The sequence below is a fragment of the Panthera leo genome, chromosome A1 (genome assembly GCF_018350215.1).
Source record: "Panthera leo isolate Ple1 chromosome A1, P.leo_Ple1_pat1.1, whole genome shotgun sequence".
NCBI lineage: Eukaryota > Metazoa > Chordata > Mammalia > Carnivora > Felidae > Panthera > Panthera leo.
In genome coordinates, this window is record NC_056679.1 from 229876237 (window position 1) to 229891091 (window position 14855).

Genomic DNA, 14855 nt, shown 5'->3' on the forward strand with positions numbered 1-14855 from the left:
TCCGTGCTCTCAGATATTTTAATCAATAGCATGTAGCTAATATTTCTAAATCGTGTTACCAGATTGTTATGGTTTAGAAATGTATTTCTTCAGAGACTTCATCTTATGGGACACCTGGGTGGCTCAGCCGGTTAGTGTCCAACTTTGGCTCAGGTCATGATCTCACGGTCCGTGGGTTCAAGACCCGCATTGGGCTGTGTCCTGACAGCTTGGAGCCTGGAGCCTGCTTCTGATTCTGTCTCCCTCTCTGTCAGCCCCTCCCTGGTTCTCTCTCTCTCTCTCACTCTCTCTCTCTCTCTCTCAAAAATAAGTAAACATAAAACATTTTTAAAAGATGTCCTCTTAAAGCCATGTCCTATTTACTTAGTATTTGAACACTATTCAAGCTTCTTAACTCATCAAACAAATATTATTCAGTCATTGCTTTTATTCTCTTATTTGCCTCAACTGGCTGCCCACCCCTTGCTCACTGAGTCAGTGTTGTCTCTGTGTGTGTGTGTTCTTTGGCACCCTGGCCCTGCGGTGTCTCCCTTGCTTTGAAACGTGCTCACCGGCTTCGCCTCGCATGCCAGTATTTTTGCCCAGGACCTCCGTAGTCACCACAACCAGGACTGTCTGCACCATGAATTATTAGGTTCACCAGTCTGATGGTAATCCCAGGAAAGTGAAGGTGATGAATGTGGCCCGAGGGGAAAACAGACAGCTGATCGACGGCTCCCTCTGGGAAGCCATGAAACAAGGACTCCTGTTCCCCATTCCTGACAGTGTCGGCCTGGCTGCCCAGCTTTCCGGGCAAATACTCCTCCTGACCCAGAGTTAGGGGTCTCGCTGACAATTCCAGGAAACTTGGCAGGTCTGAATGCGTCTTCACGGGGACTTCCCATAAATCATGGGCCTGCTTTATAGAACGTTGTGTTGCTCGGTGACACTGCTTACTTGTGGTTTGAAGTCAAGATTCCTTAGACAGTCCAGGCTGTCAAGTTTCTTTTTTAACTGGCTGGAAGCATGGCTGGGTTTTGTTTTGCTTTCCTGGCACTGCCCGATCCCCAGACAATGAGGATTAAATAAGTTTCCAAGTTTGGAGAACTTCTACCCCACGTCACCCCTATGCCCAGCCTCACCCTGTTTATGCAAGATAAAATGTAAAGGACGAGGAAGTGACTCTGCTCTCTGTTGAGGCCAGTGCCACATTCTGGTCCAAGAGTGCCATATTTTCAGAGATTCAGGCTTCCCGAAAAGAACGATGTCATAATTGTTAACCTGGCATTATTCTGTATAAATGACGATAGGTCTCCACAATAATGTCATGGTAAAATACGATCGCAGAGAGACCTTCAAGAACAAAGTCCTCATTTGTATGTGGAACATAGCAGGTGCTAGTTTATGGTTTACTGAGTTAGGGAATGAATTAAAGCATGGATCTTGAATACTGTTGGCTAATGGGTGGTGGGAATAATGTATACATTGCCTAAATTCCCATTTTAGTACTCTTTTTACTACACTTTGAAAATCCATTCTCCCCTTAAACACTTTCATAAAGTAGATATAAAGGTACTCCACAATTACACAAGAGGCCTTGGTGTATAAGTGTATACACACAAACACACACAAACATAAATGTATAAATCACAACGAGTATTTGCTAAATCTGACCCATCTGAAACTTATATGTAAACTATTATGCAGACGAAATACTTAATCTATAAGAACTTTCATAAATTTTATATATTGCTCATGTGTCATTAAAAAACAAATCCCGACTTTTTTTAAATTTGAGATATAATGTACTTAAAGTAGCCATGGGAACTGGAATAATGTTTCACTTTTCTCTTGATGAATTTCCATAATGGGAAGCAAGAAAGGAAAGACATTTAGTGTGTACCAAACTCAGCCTATTGGAAACTATTTAATCAGAGTGTCTATTTGGCAATGTTCTACTTCCTTGTTAATTTCACATGGGTGGGTCTCCTATTTCAGAGGGGTAGGAAAAACAAAGTAACCCTTTGGGTGGAGTCTGTTCCCAAGAGCTGAAAATGAAGACCCGGACAGAAATCGTCCTTCTCCAAAGGACTGTCTTAGAAGACAGTATTAGGGCACAGTCTGCCCCAAGTATGTAAAAAAAGTTTTATATCATCCTAAGGGTCTCATCATCAATAAGAAGGTTATATCAATTCCTACTGCATTTCCAAATATCCTTAGGGAAGAAGGTGTCATAGTCATTAGTTTTTTGTTGATATTGTTGTTCGGGATTTTTTTGTTTGTTTGTTTATTTTTGAGAGAGACAGAGCACAAGCAGGGGAGGGGCAGAGAGAGGGGGAGACACAGAATCCAAAGCAGATTCCAGGCTCTGAGCTATCAGCGAACCATGAGATCATGACCTGAGCTGAAGTCGGATGCTTAACCAGCTGAGCCACCCAGGCATCCCTGGTTTTATTTTGTTTGTTTGTTTTAAGTGAAGTTTTGGAATGCTACCTTTAAAACTGGCTTCATAGTTTTATAGTGTTAACACACTTTTAAGGTGGAATTGAGCTTCTGTGACAGTCAAGTGGGTAACATTCATTCTATGTGTGTTGAAATCTGCCTATCTTATTTTAACCCAATGACCTAGGTAGGAATAAGCCTAGATCTGAGGCACAGATACTGTATCCTTAACTGGCTAAGAGTTGCTAGACAAATTATATAATGGAACAAAACATAAACACAAGAGTGGAAACAAGCTTCCAAAACATTACTGCTTTTGTCTAATTGATGCTCAAAAACAGATTTCTTTGTGTAGCCAAAGAATCATTCTTAGGCCCCGATTACTCCACAGCCTTCAGAATGGAGTCTAACATCCAAGGGTTATTTATTGAAAACTGCAAAGGGACATACGCAATAGTCAGTCCAGTGAGGTAGGCCACCACCTACAGTTGCCTGTTGGAATTCAAATTAATTAAAATTAAATATGTGTTAAAATCCAATGCCGATGTTAAGTACCCAATAGACTCCTGTGTCTAGTGGCTACCATATTGGACAGTGCTGATACACAACATTAACAACGTGAGCAATACCAATCTTAAAAAGCATATAAATTTTTTTTTTATGTTTTAATTATTTTCATGTAAAAAAATGGCCAAATTTCACCAAGATCCTACGCTATTTAAAAGATTTTGGAATGGGGCACCTGGGTGGCTCAGTCAGTTAAGGGTCCAGTTACTGATTTCAGCTCAGGCCACGATCTCATAGTTCGTGAGTTCAAGCCCCCTGTCAGGCTCCGCGCTGGCAGCGTGGAGCCTGCTTGGGATGCTCTCTCTCTGCTCCTCCCCCCCTCTCAAAATAAATAAATAAACTTAAAAAAAAGACAGAGAGAGATTGTCGAATGGGCTGCTATAGCCTGTCAAAATATCTGGAGGTGATAGGCCAGTTCTCAAAACTTCTACGGACTCAGGGGCCATTTAAGGAATCTTTTGAGACAGTAATATTTAGCAGCCAGCACTCCTGAGACTAGAAGTGTCAACGGATTAAAAGGAAAATTAAATGTGTGCAAAGTGTGTTCAGGGTTTTCCTGGTAGCCACATCAGTCTAACATTTAAATCCTAGAGTTCTACATAGCATTGTTTTCATTTATATTTGTATACTTTAGTATTTATTAAAAATTGTGTCACTTGGTGATAGCATTGCTGATGTCACATAGGGTTATTAATGTTACATACCCAAGACATAACTCAAAGTATCTGTTCTGTTATAAGCAGGGAACGCTCTTGTGAGCCTCTGGGGTTCTCTCTCCTCTTTATGCTCCTGTGGGAAGGGGTTGGAGAAAATTCCTGTTGTAGGCTTTTCTGCCACTTGTCAGCTGAGTTCTGCACAAACGAATGTAGCTCAGGCCCCAGGAGAGCTCCAGAAGAAAAGTGAAGGAAGGAGGTCCCTGTCTGCAGCTTAATGGTGGTTCTCACATCAGCAGCATCTGTCTTCCCCGGGAGACTGCTGGAAATTGAGGCTCACAGGCTCACTCCAGACCCCTGAATCAGAATCTCTTCTAGATCTGTGGCTTGTAAACTCTAGCGAGCACCATAATCACCTTTGGAACTTGTTAAAACAGCTCCCTGGGCCCCTATCCCAGAAGTTCTGATTCAGTAAGGGTATACTGATTCTGACCGCAGGCAAGGGCACACTTGGGAAACCATTGCTCTGGGATAACTTGTTCTCTTGTTTGCTTGCACACTGGAGTCACCTAGAGAGCTCCCCAATAGCCTGATGCTTGAGTCCCACCTCCAGAGATTCTGAGTGCATGGATACGGAGATTTTTTACGGAGATTTTTTTTTAAAAATCTCCTTTGCCCATGATAATATGAAGCCAGGTTTGAGAAGCCCAGCCTGTATAAATTTCATGCTCAGAACTTGTACCTGGATGGAAGCAACATTGGAAGTGAGCAGCACCCTTAGGACCCTGGATGATGCTGGGATGAATCTCTGGGCTTCAGGATGAACACACCAGTTTTACAGAGCTTCTCCACCATCCTCCACATAGAACCCCCCTCCGCACCCCCAGTGTCAACGTCTTGGGACCAGCTTTATTAACTATCCCTTTTTTCTGCAAATATCTGTGATATCTGGGCTATGGATCAGGCCTTGTTCCAGTTGCTGGAGACACATTATTGAACAAAGTTATGGAGTTTATTTTACATTTTACTTCCACTCCTACCGTTAAATTCAAAATAATTGCTCAGTGATGTTAAAGGAAAACTAGAGCTGGGCAGTAAAGTGGTAAATAGAGATTTTATTCAGGAAAAAAGAAAAACAACTGTAGTAGAGGAAAAGAGACCTTGGTAATGAACTAGGCTCAGTCCATTCAACAAGGAAAAGTGGGATTTATGGCCAAGGAGCAGGGTGGAGTCACAGGGCAGAAAAGAGGAAACATTAGGGGGAAGGGGATTCTGACTTAAATTCACCTCACAGGTACTTGCTGAAGGCAAGCCCGGTGCTCAAAAGGCACCTGAAAGGTGGTGAGGCCTGAGGAAGGAGGTCCGATCTGCAGGGTGGCCGGGCATGGAGCATGGGGGCTTCCGGCTAAAGTGACTCAGCAGGGTTCTTGCTAAAAATGAACAAAGCAGAGGTGAACAAGGAAGGGCCCCCAGCCAGGGTCTAACTGAGAAAAGAGCTCAGAGGAGCCTCACCAGAGTTTGGTCAAGGAGAGAATCTTTGTCAGCGGACTGATCTAAAAGATACACAGATATGTAAAATACATACATCGTATATAAATGCACACACAGTCGTACACACACAGTGTCTCCACCAACTGCTGTCTCCTCTCATCCCACTGCCGTTAATAGAGAATTTTGATTGTACTCAGTTTAGTCTCTGGGATCTTCCCATGAACCTGACAACCAGATAAATTTTGGAATGGAATGGAATGGTGTGTGTGTGTGTGTGTGTGTGTGTGCACATGCGTGCACACACACGAGGATGGAAGTGCCCAGCCTGTTATTTGCCAATTGCCATTCCAAAACGGGTGGAGAGGCAGCATCGAAACTTTTAATGGATGGCATCTGTTCAGGCTCTCGCCCCCCCTTCCCTCCACCTTACCCGCTTCCTCCTTCCCACTCAGTTCCCACCCCTAATTTCAAAATCTTCCTTCCCCAGCTTCTCTCTCTGTGCACAGTCCTACCCCCTTTTCACACCAGCCCGCTCTCAAAAACCTTTCTGCTCCTCCGGGAAAGCCTGGAAGATCCCAGACCTCCTGCCCAGAAGTGGTTGACAATGTAGTGTTTTCATTCGAATGCAAATTTGTCTCTGGACAAGATTCAAGGAAACTGCTTTCCCCTCCAACCGTCTCTCCAGCTCCACCCCAGCCCTTGTTGTCTTTTGTGTTCTTGTAAATAAATGAGAGGCAACTGGCTTTCAGTTTGAAGACACAGCTGCAGGGGGCTCTTCAAAGACAGCTAGAGAGAGACAGATGCTGAAAGATTTGTCTCCCAGCGTTAAAATCTAGAAAAGGGAGGCTTTTTTAGTCTTTCATTTGCGATGGCTCTGATTCCTCCAGATACCCCCCCCCTTTTTTTTAACTACTGAAAGACTAAGGGTACTTCTTTTGACTTAATAGTTTCCCCTCCTTCTAACTTTTCTGGTCCCCAAAGAAGAATCCACACGGCAATAGCAACAGAATAAACTCTGAGAAGTATGTTTGCTCTTGATGTTCTCCAGATAAGTATGCAACTGAGCCCATTTTGGAGGCAGAAACTGTATCCAGTGAAATGACGGTGGGGGTGGGGGATTCAGTGCCTCGATTTCTCGTTTGACCACGAACGGATCGTGATTGCATTCAGGTGCATCCCGGTGGCCCCGCCGGGTGGCCTTTGAAAATCTGCGCCTAATGCGATGCCTCTGCTATTCCAGAAACATCTTAGATATGTAAGCAGAACAGTGTGCCCCGCTCGCCAGACGCGATCCCCATCCCGTTGTCGGCCGGCCCTTGCCGGCCGGTTGTCCCTCGTGTCCGAAAAGACCCTGCCCGAGAAGATCGGGGGCCTCTGCGTCCCGACCCCGCGCGCAGGGCAGCGCGGCGGGCCTGCAGCGCGCGCGAGTTTCGCTCCGTCGCCGGGGCGCGGGGGGCGCGGGGGGCGGGCTTCCCGCCGGCTAAGCGCGCGTGTTCTCTGCTCTCCCGCGCACAGGGCACCACGAGCCGCGCGGCGCACCTGGCGGGGCCCGAGCCCGCGCCGCCGCCGCCGCCGCCGCCGCGGGAGCCGTTCGCGCCCAGCCTGAGCAGCGCCTTCCACCTGCCCGACGCGCCGCCCGCCGCCGCCGCCGCCGCGCTCTACTACTCGAGCTCCACGCTGCCCGCGCCGCCGCGCGGGGGCTCCCCGCTGGCCGCGCCGCAGGGCGGCTCGCCCACCAAGCTGCAGCGCGGCGGCTCGGCCCCCGAGGGCGCCGCCTACGCCGCGCCGCGCGGCTCCTCGCCCAAGCAGTCGCCCAGCCGCCTGGCCAAGTCCTACAGCACCAGCTCGCCCATCAACATCGTCGTGTCCTCGGCCGGCCTGTCCCCGATCCGCGTGACCTCGCCCCCCACCGTGCAGTCCACCATCTCCTCCTCGCCCATCCACCAGCTGAGCTCCACCATCGGCACGTACGCCACCCTGTCGCCCACCAAGCGCCTGGTCCACGCGTCCGAGCAGTACAGCAAGCACTCGCAGGAGCTGTATGCCACGGCCACCCTCCAGAGGCCGGGCAGCCTGGCAGGTAACCGGCTCGCCGGCCCGCCTTCCGCGGCTCCGCCCCGGGGTGGAGGGCGGGGGACACCTGGGCGCGCGGTAGGGGCGCGTGCGGGACCCGAGCGCCCCGCCCGGGGTGGGGGTAGGGGTGGGGGGTGGCTTGAGCGCAACTCGAGCCGGGCGTGTCTGGGCCAGCGTGCAGCGTGCGGGGTGGAGAGGGAGCCAGGGCGTCCCTAGGCTTTGCTGGTATCCCAACTATGATGCGCCGGCTACTTCTTTGAGAAGTAATGCTGTGTCTCAAACTGATTTCTCCAGCTCTCACTCCCTGGCTCTCTCCCTCTCAATCTCTCTCTCCCTCCCTCCCTCCCCCCAATCTGAAGACTTAGACATCCATACAATTCAGTCGTATTGAATAAAGAATCACACAGACCTGTTGATTAATGTCCAGAAAAAGAGCCAAGCAAATAAAAATCGCAGAATCCAAGTGATCGCCTGTAGTCACCTACAGTTGGTGGTTTTTTATATATATATATATATATATATATATATATATATATATATATATATATATATAAGATTTTTCCCAAAGCAGCCTTTCAGTTTACATAGATTTCAATAGTAGTGAGAAAGTAACCAAGGATTAATTGCTTTGAATTGTTACTACTTCGTTATGGCTCTCATTTCTTCAAACTTATTCTATTTAGTCTAAATTTAGTTACTGGGAAAAGTGAAAGATTCCTCCAGACCCGTCATTGCATACACATAGATTCCAACAGTGGGCATAGAGTAAACCAGTGATGAAGTCCCTTGAATTCGTTACCTGCTTATGGTAGGCACAGAGGGGTTGGTGCTAGGAAACCTTTTCTCTGCCAGTTCAGAGGAGGTGACTTTTCTGTAGTTGTTGTGCCCGTCAAAGACCAGGCTGAGCTGGTGATTCTCTGCTGGTAGCACCATATGTTCAGCTTAGACGGGACACTGTGATTGAAAGACTGTTTTGTCTCCTAAAGCACCTGACGACTCACCCGGATTTATTGTTGATTTTTTTTTTCCCTCTTATGAAAGTATTTGGTAATTGTGTCACTCTAGTAACAGATGCTATGATCATATGTTTCCTTTCTTGACATAAATAGATGACTGCAAGATAAATAGGATTAAAAAAAGAAAAAAGGAACTTGTTGCATGCAGAAGGCAGGTGTCCGAGGGCTTCTTTAATTCAGCACAGTAATTGCTGGTGTGGACTGGCCTGGGGTAACAGGATGCAGGCTGGAATTCAGCTGCCCCCGATTTATGTTAGCTGTGCTTACTGAGATGAAAATATTTCCTCTCACACACTCCACTGTCTTTAATAGAATTGTGGAGGTAGATAATCATTAATGCCAACCCAGTAGCAGGACCAAAATCTCTAAATGTAAGGACTCAGGTTTGGCACTTTGGATGGCAAAGGTGGCCAGGAGACATGTATGGCAACTTTGTGTTTATAAGCTTGGAAACTTTGTTTTATGAATTTGTACAATAAGTTACTAGATCTGTCAAGGAGGGGGAACCAGCTGCAGAACTTGTAGAAGACTGAAGCCCTGTGTGGTCCTCCTTGGCCACAGGGCAAGGACCCTGAGTCCCTGAGAGCCCTGCGATTGCTAATGGCCATTTCATTCCCTGTGCAAACCTGGGGAAAGAAACCAAGAGCTTAGCCCTTTCTCCTACTGAGTGTATATATGTGTGTGTGTGTGTGTGTGTGTGTGTGTGTGTGTGTGTGTGTGTGTATATATATATATATATATATATATATATATATATATCCATCCTAAACGTGTGATTGTTCCACTGGATCGTCGTAGTTAAAACGGGGAGTATGGGTCTGTTGGAGAGTTTGCGGGAGTGTGAACGGGGCAGACGGAAAGTCTGACTGCTTGGTATGTCCCTGAAGTTAGGAGTAAATATGTTGTGAAAATCGCTTGCTCTCTATAAAAGCTTGAATGAGTGTTTCTAGGATCTGATGTGGGATGTGTGTATGTGTGTTGGGGGGGTGGGGGGTGGAGGTAGGGAGGTGCTGGCCAGAAAGAGGGAAACCGTCCCTGGGATCAACAATCCCACGTGCCTTTGCTGCCTCTGCATTTCCATCTGCCCCTCAGATGTTCTGACCATATTTCATTTTTGCTACCTGGCGGTGGGGGCGGGGGTAGGGGGAATATCAATGTGCCATTGATGATTCTTAATTTTAGAGCTACAGTGAACATGTTTAATGTTTGAATTATTTTGTTTAAAATGCATGCTTTTAAATATCCATTTAAAGATTTTCTCATGCAAATTACTGCTGGTGGTGTTTGAGTTTAAAATTACTCCATAACTCTGCATAAATACTTGAGTGGCATAAGATCATAGTCCCCATTTAGGAATTAGAAAACTGTGGCCCAGAAAAGATACGGGGAGAGACTCTAACATTTGCAAGAGATCAGGCAGGACACTTGGAGCGCTGACCAAGTGGGACCCCATACCTCAATCTGTGTGCTTCGTACCATACCTGACTGGCATGGTAAAGTTTGGATCCACCTGGTTTGCTAGTTGAAAGCACCATGAAAGTCAAGACTGACAAATACCTTTTAGATTTTCAGGGTTGTGATTTTGAAGATTTGTCACTGATAACCAGGAAGTACAAATTACGGGATAGGTAGTGATTTTCACTACTGAATGACTTAATTCATTCAATAATTATTAAGTACCTCTTACCTACCGGCACTGATTAAGACCCTGGGGATCCAGCAGTGATCAATATCAACCAAAATCCCCGGCCTCCTTTCAAATGGAGGAGACAGAAAATCAGCAGATAAATAGTTTTGGTAGAGTGGCCAGGGAACGCTCTAATTAAAAGGTGACTTTTGAGTTCCTCCCGAAGGAGGTGAGGGAGCTGGCCCTATTGATGTCTGGGGAAACTGCATTCTGAAAAGAAAGAGTGGCAAGTCCCAACGCTGGTAAATGGGGGTGTGTCTGATATGTTTGAAGAACAGCAGGAAGTCGAGTGGGGGTGGATCAAAGAGAAGGAGGGCAAAGAAATGACCTGAGGTCAGCAGAGTGAGCAGCCGGGTCAGGGTGAAAGCTGAGGTTAGGGAGAGACTGGTAAGCCTTGAGGACTTGAGGATGCCAGCTGTGGCCAATCCATGGGAGCCATCGAGGATTTGAGCCGAGGAGTGACACAAGCTGCCTTAGTTTGTAACAGGGTCTCTCTGGCTGCTGTGTGGCGAGTACGTTGTAAGGGATCAAGGACAAAAGCCAGAATGCCAGTCAGCAGGGTTATTGCAGTAATCTAAGCAAAAGAGGATGGCTTGAGCCAGGATGGCAGCAATGGAGGTTATGAAAAGTAGGGTAATCTGGATGCATATGTATGGTGGAGCTGAGCAGATTATCTCACACAGTAGGTTGTGATGGTAGGAGAGAGAAGATTCAGGGAGCCCCAACAGCCAGAAGAACGGAGTCCCCATGGACTGAGGTGGAGCCAGGTACAGAGAGGTCTAGTTGGGATTGAGGCAGTGCTAGTGAATGTTAAGGTCTTGGTTTTGAACATATGATGTCGGTGTGTCAGCATCAAAATGCACACGTAACTCAGACCGTTGGATCTGTAGGTCAGTTCAGAGAAGAAGCCCCTGAATGAGGGAGTCATAAGCAGGTGGATGATATTAAGACCATGAATCTAGAAGACATTAATTACCTAGGAAGTCAGTGTAGAGAGAAGAGGTCCAAGGACTGAATGCTGACCGCCCCCGCCCCTGACAGATGTAAAGGTCTGGGAGTTGAGAAGAAGCCAGCAAAAGAAAGAGATAACCAGAAGTGTAGGTCAGTGTCGTTTCTTAGAAGCCAAGAGAAGAGCATGTCTCAAGGTTAGAAGATCAGTAAACTATGTCTAGTGCAATTAAGAGGTCAAGACAAAGGAAGACTGTTCGATGATACTGGTGGAATGATTTCAGTGCAGGATGGTGGTGAGATCCTACTGAAGGCAGGAGGTGGCCCAAGAAACAACGGGAGGAGGAAAGCTGGAGACGAAAAACGTGCAGAACCTTTCCAGGGAGCTTTCCTTGCTTAGCTACAATCACTTCCAGAGATTCAAAGTCTGTCTGAGGATTTCAAGTCCTCAGTGGTAGTGGGCGCTTGGTAAAGAACACAGCTTCCACATGTTCCTCTGGATCTTACCAACAGCCAAACTTTATAAAAGTCTGGCCAGAAATCTCAGAGTTCCAGCTCTCTGGGGAAACACCCCGATTCAGATCAAACCTAGAAAAGTACGATTTCTCAGGTGTTAGGTCATCAGGATCCAAAGACCTCTTAGAACGTTTCATCCCCCTCCCCCCACCCCCACCTCCTCCTCCTTCTTGCAATTCTTTGCATCATAGAACAGTGCCTGAGTGAAAACCTAGCTCTGCCTTGTGGGAGGTCCCTAAGGTTAGGTATATTACACCTTGACATTGTTCTCTCATCCAGGGGATCACAACAGTGTCTATTTCTATAATCTCAGGCATAAATAAGATAACGTGTATAAAGTTCTAGCCCCTTTCCTGGCTCAGTAAAAGTTAACTCATATTATTTAATAATACCTACCATATAAACTTGGATTCGTAAGGAAGAAGCCATTCGTTTTTGTTTCAGACAAAAGCAGGTCTTTTGAGTCCCCAAAACATGCCAGTTTCTGTGTTGGACACACAAAGAGGAGTGAGAGATACTCTTTGCCCTCCAGAGACCCAGCCTCGGAACAGATAAACGAATGGACAGTTTTAGCCCTCGTGCTGCAATAAGACAGATTTCAGTTACTGTGGGAACATACTGCAGGGGCATCTTATGCTGGGTGTTCGATGTCTGCCACTGATGCTTCCTTGACGTCGTGGCTCCAGAGCTAAGTGGTGTAAGCGGAACCACTGAGGAATGGTAGCCGGAACAAAGTCCAAGAAGAGAGAAGGTAGGGAGCGTAAGGGTGGAGACTTCCAGCAGATCAGGGTTTCTGGAGGGAGAAATGGATGGTTCAGGTGGTGAGAGAAGGGGAGCAGGAGAGGAGGAGCAAAAGCTGTGTTATTTCATCCTTGCGGCGGACAGCCGACATGATCATATTTGCACATTAAAAACTCCATTCCAGGGACTGAGTGAAGGAAGGATTTCTTTTTACAAGAAAAAAGAGGCAGGGGTGCCTGGGTGGCTAAGTCAGTTAAGCGTCCTACTTTTGATTTCAGCTCAGGTCATGATCTCCCGGTTTGTGAGTTCAAGCCCCGAGTCAGGCTCTGTGCTGACAGTGTGGAGCCTGCTTGGGATCTCTCTCTCTCTCCCTCTCTCTGCTCCTCCCCCACTCGTGCTCACGAGCTTTCTCTGTCTCTCTCTCTGTCTCTCAAAATAAATAAATAAACATTAAAAAAAGAAAGAAAGAAAAGACAAAACAGGCAGAGAGACACAGGAAGGCATTGGAATAACCCTTCCATTGGAATAACCCTCCCAGATCTAGTAGTCTAAACTGCCCCCCCCACACATACATACTTGAGGGGAAGAAGGCTAAATAAATAGCATAACTAGTTCTTACATTTTTCTCTTGACAGATAGGTGGCTTAATTTTCTTTTTTATAGTTTAAAAAATGTATCCATTTTGTGCATGATGAATAAAATTATGTTAAAAAAAACCCATACTGCAATATAAAGCATTTGCGAGATGCCAGGCACTTTGCAAACTGTATCTCATGTAGTTTCCAACAACTTAAGGAGGTAGGTGTGATTTTTGCCACATTCTACAGATTTGGAAACTGAGGTTTCTCAATGATAAGTTTCTTGCCCAGGGTTACTTGGCTGGAAGTGACAGGGATAGGATTTGAACCTAGATCACTTTGAGTGTGGCTTCTCTATACCTTTAAATATACAGGATAAGGCAGAGAGGCAGTATATTTTTTGTTGTTGAAGAAAAATACCAGGAATATAGAGATACAGTGTAAGTTTTTTTAGCTTTTTTAAATAACTAGTAATTTTGAAGAAAGCAAAAGTATCTCAGAAATGTGTCAATATCTTACTGAATATGACTCTACCAGTACCTATTTTTGTTCCCTTTTGTAAAGAAGACAGCATGATCCTCTCATTTTCTGTGTTAGAGGAAAATCAATCCTATTAAAAGTAGGAATCTGAGTTGTAAATAGGTATTAAAGTTAAGCCAAACATTAGAAGCTTATTTTGAGGTAAAAACGAAATGAATTAAATGTAGGTTCTTAACCAATGATTACAATACAGATTGGCCTAATATGGACAGGATTTTGGTCACGACGTGTTCATCTTTTACCTCTGCCTAGCGGACATAAAACCCAGTGTTTAGAGTGTATCACATGCCATGCCTCTCAAATTCGCGTACTTGGTGATTTCAGTTCCATTCTGTGACGTGCTGATTCTTCCAGGTGTACCTGCTATAAGAAAGAAAGAAAGAAAGAAAAAAAAAAAGCCTAATCCCACATAAAAGCTTTACAATTTTCACTGTCAGGTTCTCAAAGGAAACATGAACTCTACTCAAGTAAGGAGTGAGTTTGTTTAACACCCAATGCTTGGGATGCGGTCACAATGCAGCACGAGATCTTGGTGCCTGCTGTCCTTTAAATCACATTTCCCGAAGGTGATCCTCTAACAGTTTTTGCGAACCTTCCTCTCACCCTTAAATAAGACAAAAATTTCTAGTTTACATTTACTAATTAGAATGTGATCAGCCTGTGATATCAACCAACACGTTAATCTTCTCTCCAAGGCGGTTAAGGCCAGTTCTCAGCCAAAACTTCCAGGGCGTTCCGGAACCAGACCTCTCTCGGGTCTCCTCCGCAGCCACAGAAAGCCTGTGGCATTCCCTGCCGGCCATGCCTCTCAGGCCCAGAATCTTCCTCAGAAGTTCCTGCTCTCAGAGCTCAGTCCCCATCCAGGCTGTTTTCTAGTTCTGCGTTTAATCTAGTCTCTCTCCTGCAGGCTGCCTTCTGGTATCCCGCACCCCAGTGGACACTGAGAGTGCAGGCCAGGTCCCACACGCTGACCCTCTCCTGCTTCCACCAACAAAGTGATTGTTTTGTCAACCACTTGCCCTCCAGAGTTCTGGAACCTCATTTTCCAGCAGGGAACTCACATCCAAGTGGTCCCACGGAAGCCCACTGTCTTCAGGCTTTCCCTCCGAGGGGATGGTTACTGAAATCTCATCAGCAAACCCCCTCTGGACTTGCTGACTGCTGTCTCACAGCCCCCGTCTTCCTAGAGCGCAGGGCACACAGAAATGGCAATCGGACATCCTTTGCGAAGTCACTCCATGCAGCGTCTCATCATACTCATATTGGTATATGATTTCTGTCCAGTTTATGTCCACGGCAAACTTGCATCAGGGAGACTGCCATTTGAACATCCCGTTACAGTAAGTTAGTGGCTGAACCTGGAACTAAATGTTTGGGATGCTAGGTGGCCACAAAAGGCCTACCTGACTTTTGTTGATTCGCAGAAATTAATACCTTCCCTTCCCTTCCTACCACATTGGCAACCATGCTAGTTGAAATGGGGCAGACAGGTCTTTTTTGTACTTTTGTAGGAAAATGGCATCTTTACCTACAGTTCTATAAAAAGCTTTTCCAGTGTCTCTTACGCTTTGATGATTTTGATCATGCTTTATCTCAGAGAGTGGTTCCAGATGTCATTCTCTGT

General features: G+C 46.0%; 1 protein-coding gene across 4 annotated transcripts in view; it reads left to right on the forward strand.

The window, feature by feature from the left end:
* The window catches only part of CTNND2 (catenin delta 2), a 925778-nt gene that overhangs the window by 526402 nt on the left and 384521 nt on the right, over positions 1-14855 (forward strand). For 3 of the 4 annotated variants that reach the window (XM_042953082.1, XM_042953076.1, XM_042953088.1), the window contains one exon: positions 6648-7212. In XM_042953082.1, coding sequence (XP_042809016.1) covers positions 6648-7212 — 565 coding nt within the window. Of the gene's footprint in view, positions 1-6647; positions 7213-14277; positions 14572-14855 lie in introns of those variants that run through there. The other variant, XM_042953092.1, reaches the window with a different exon arrangement.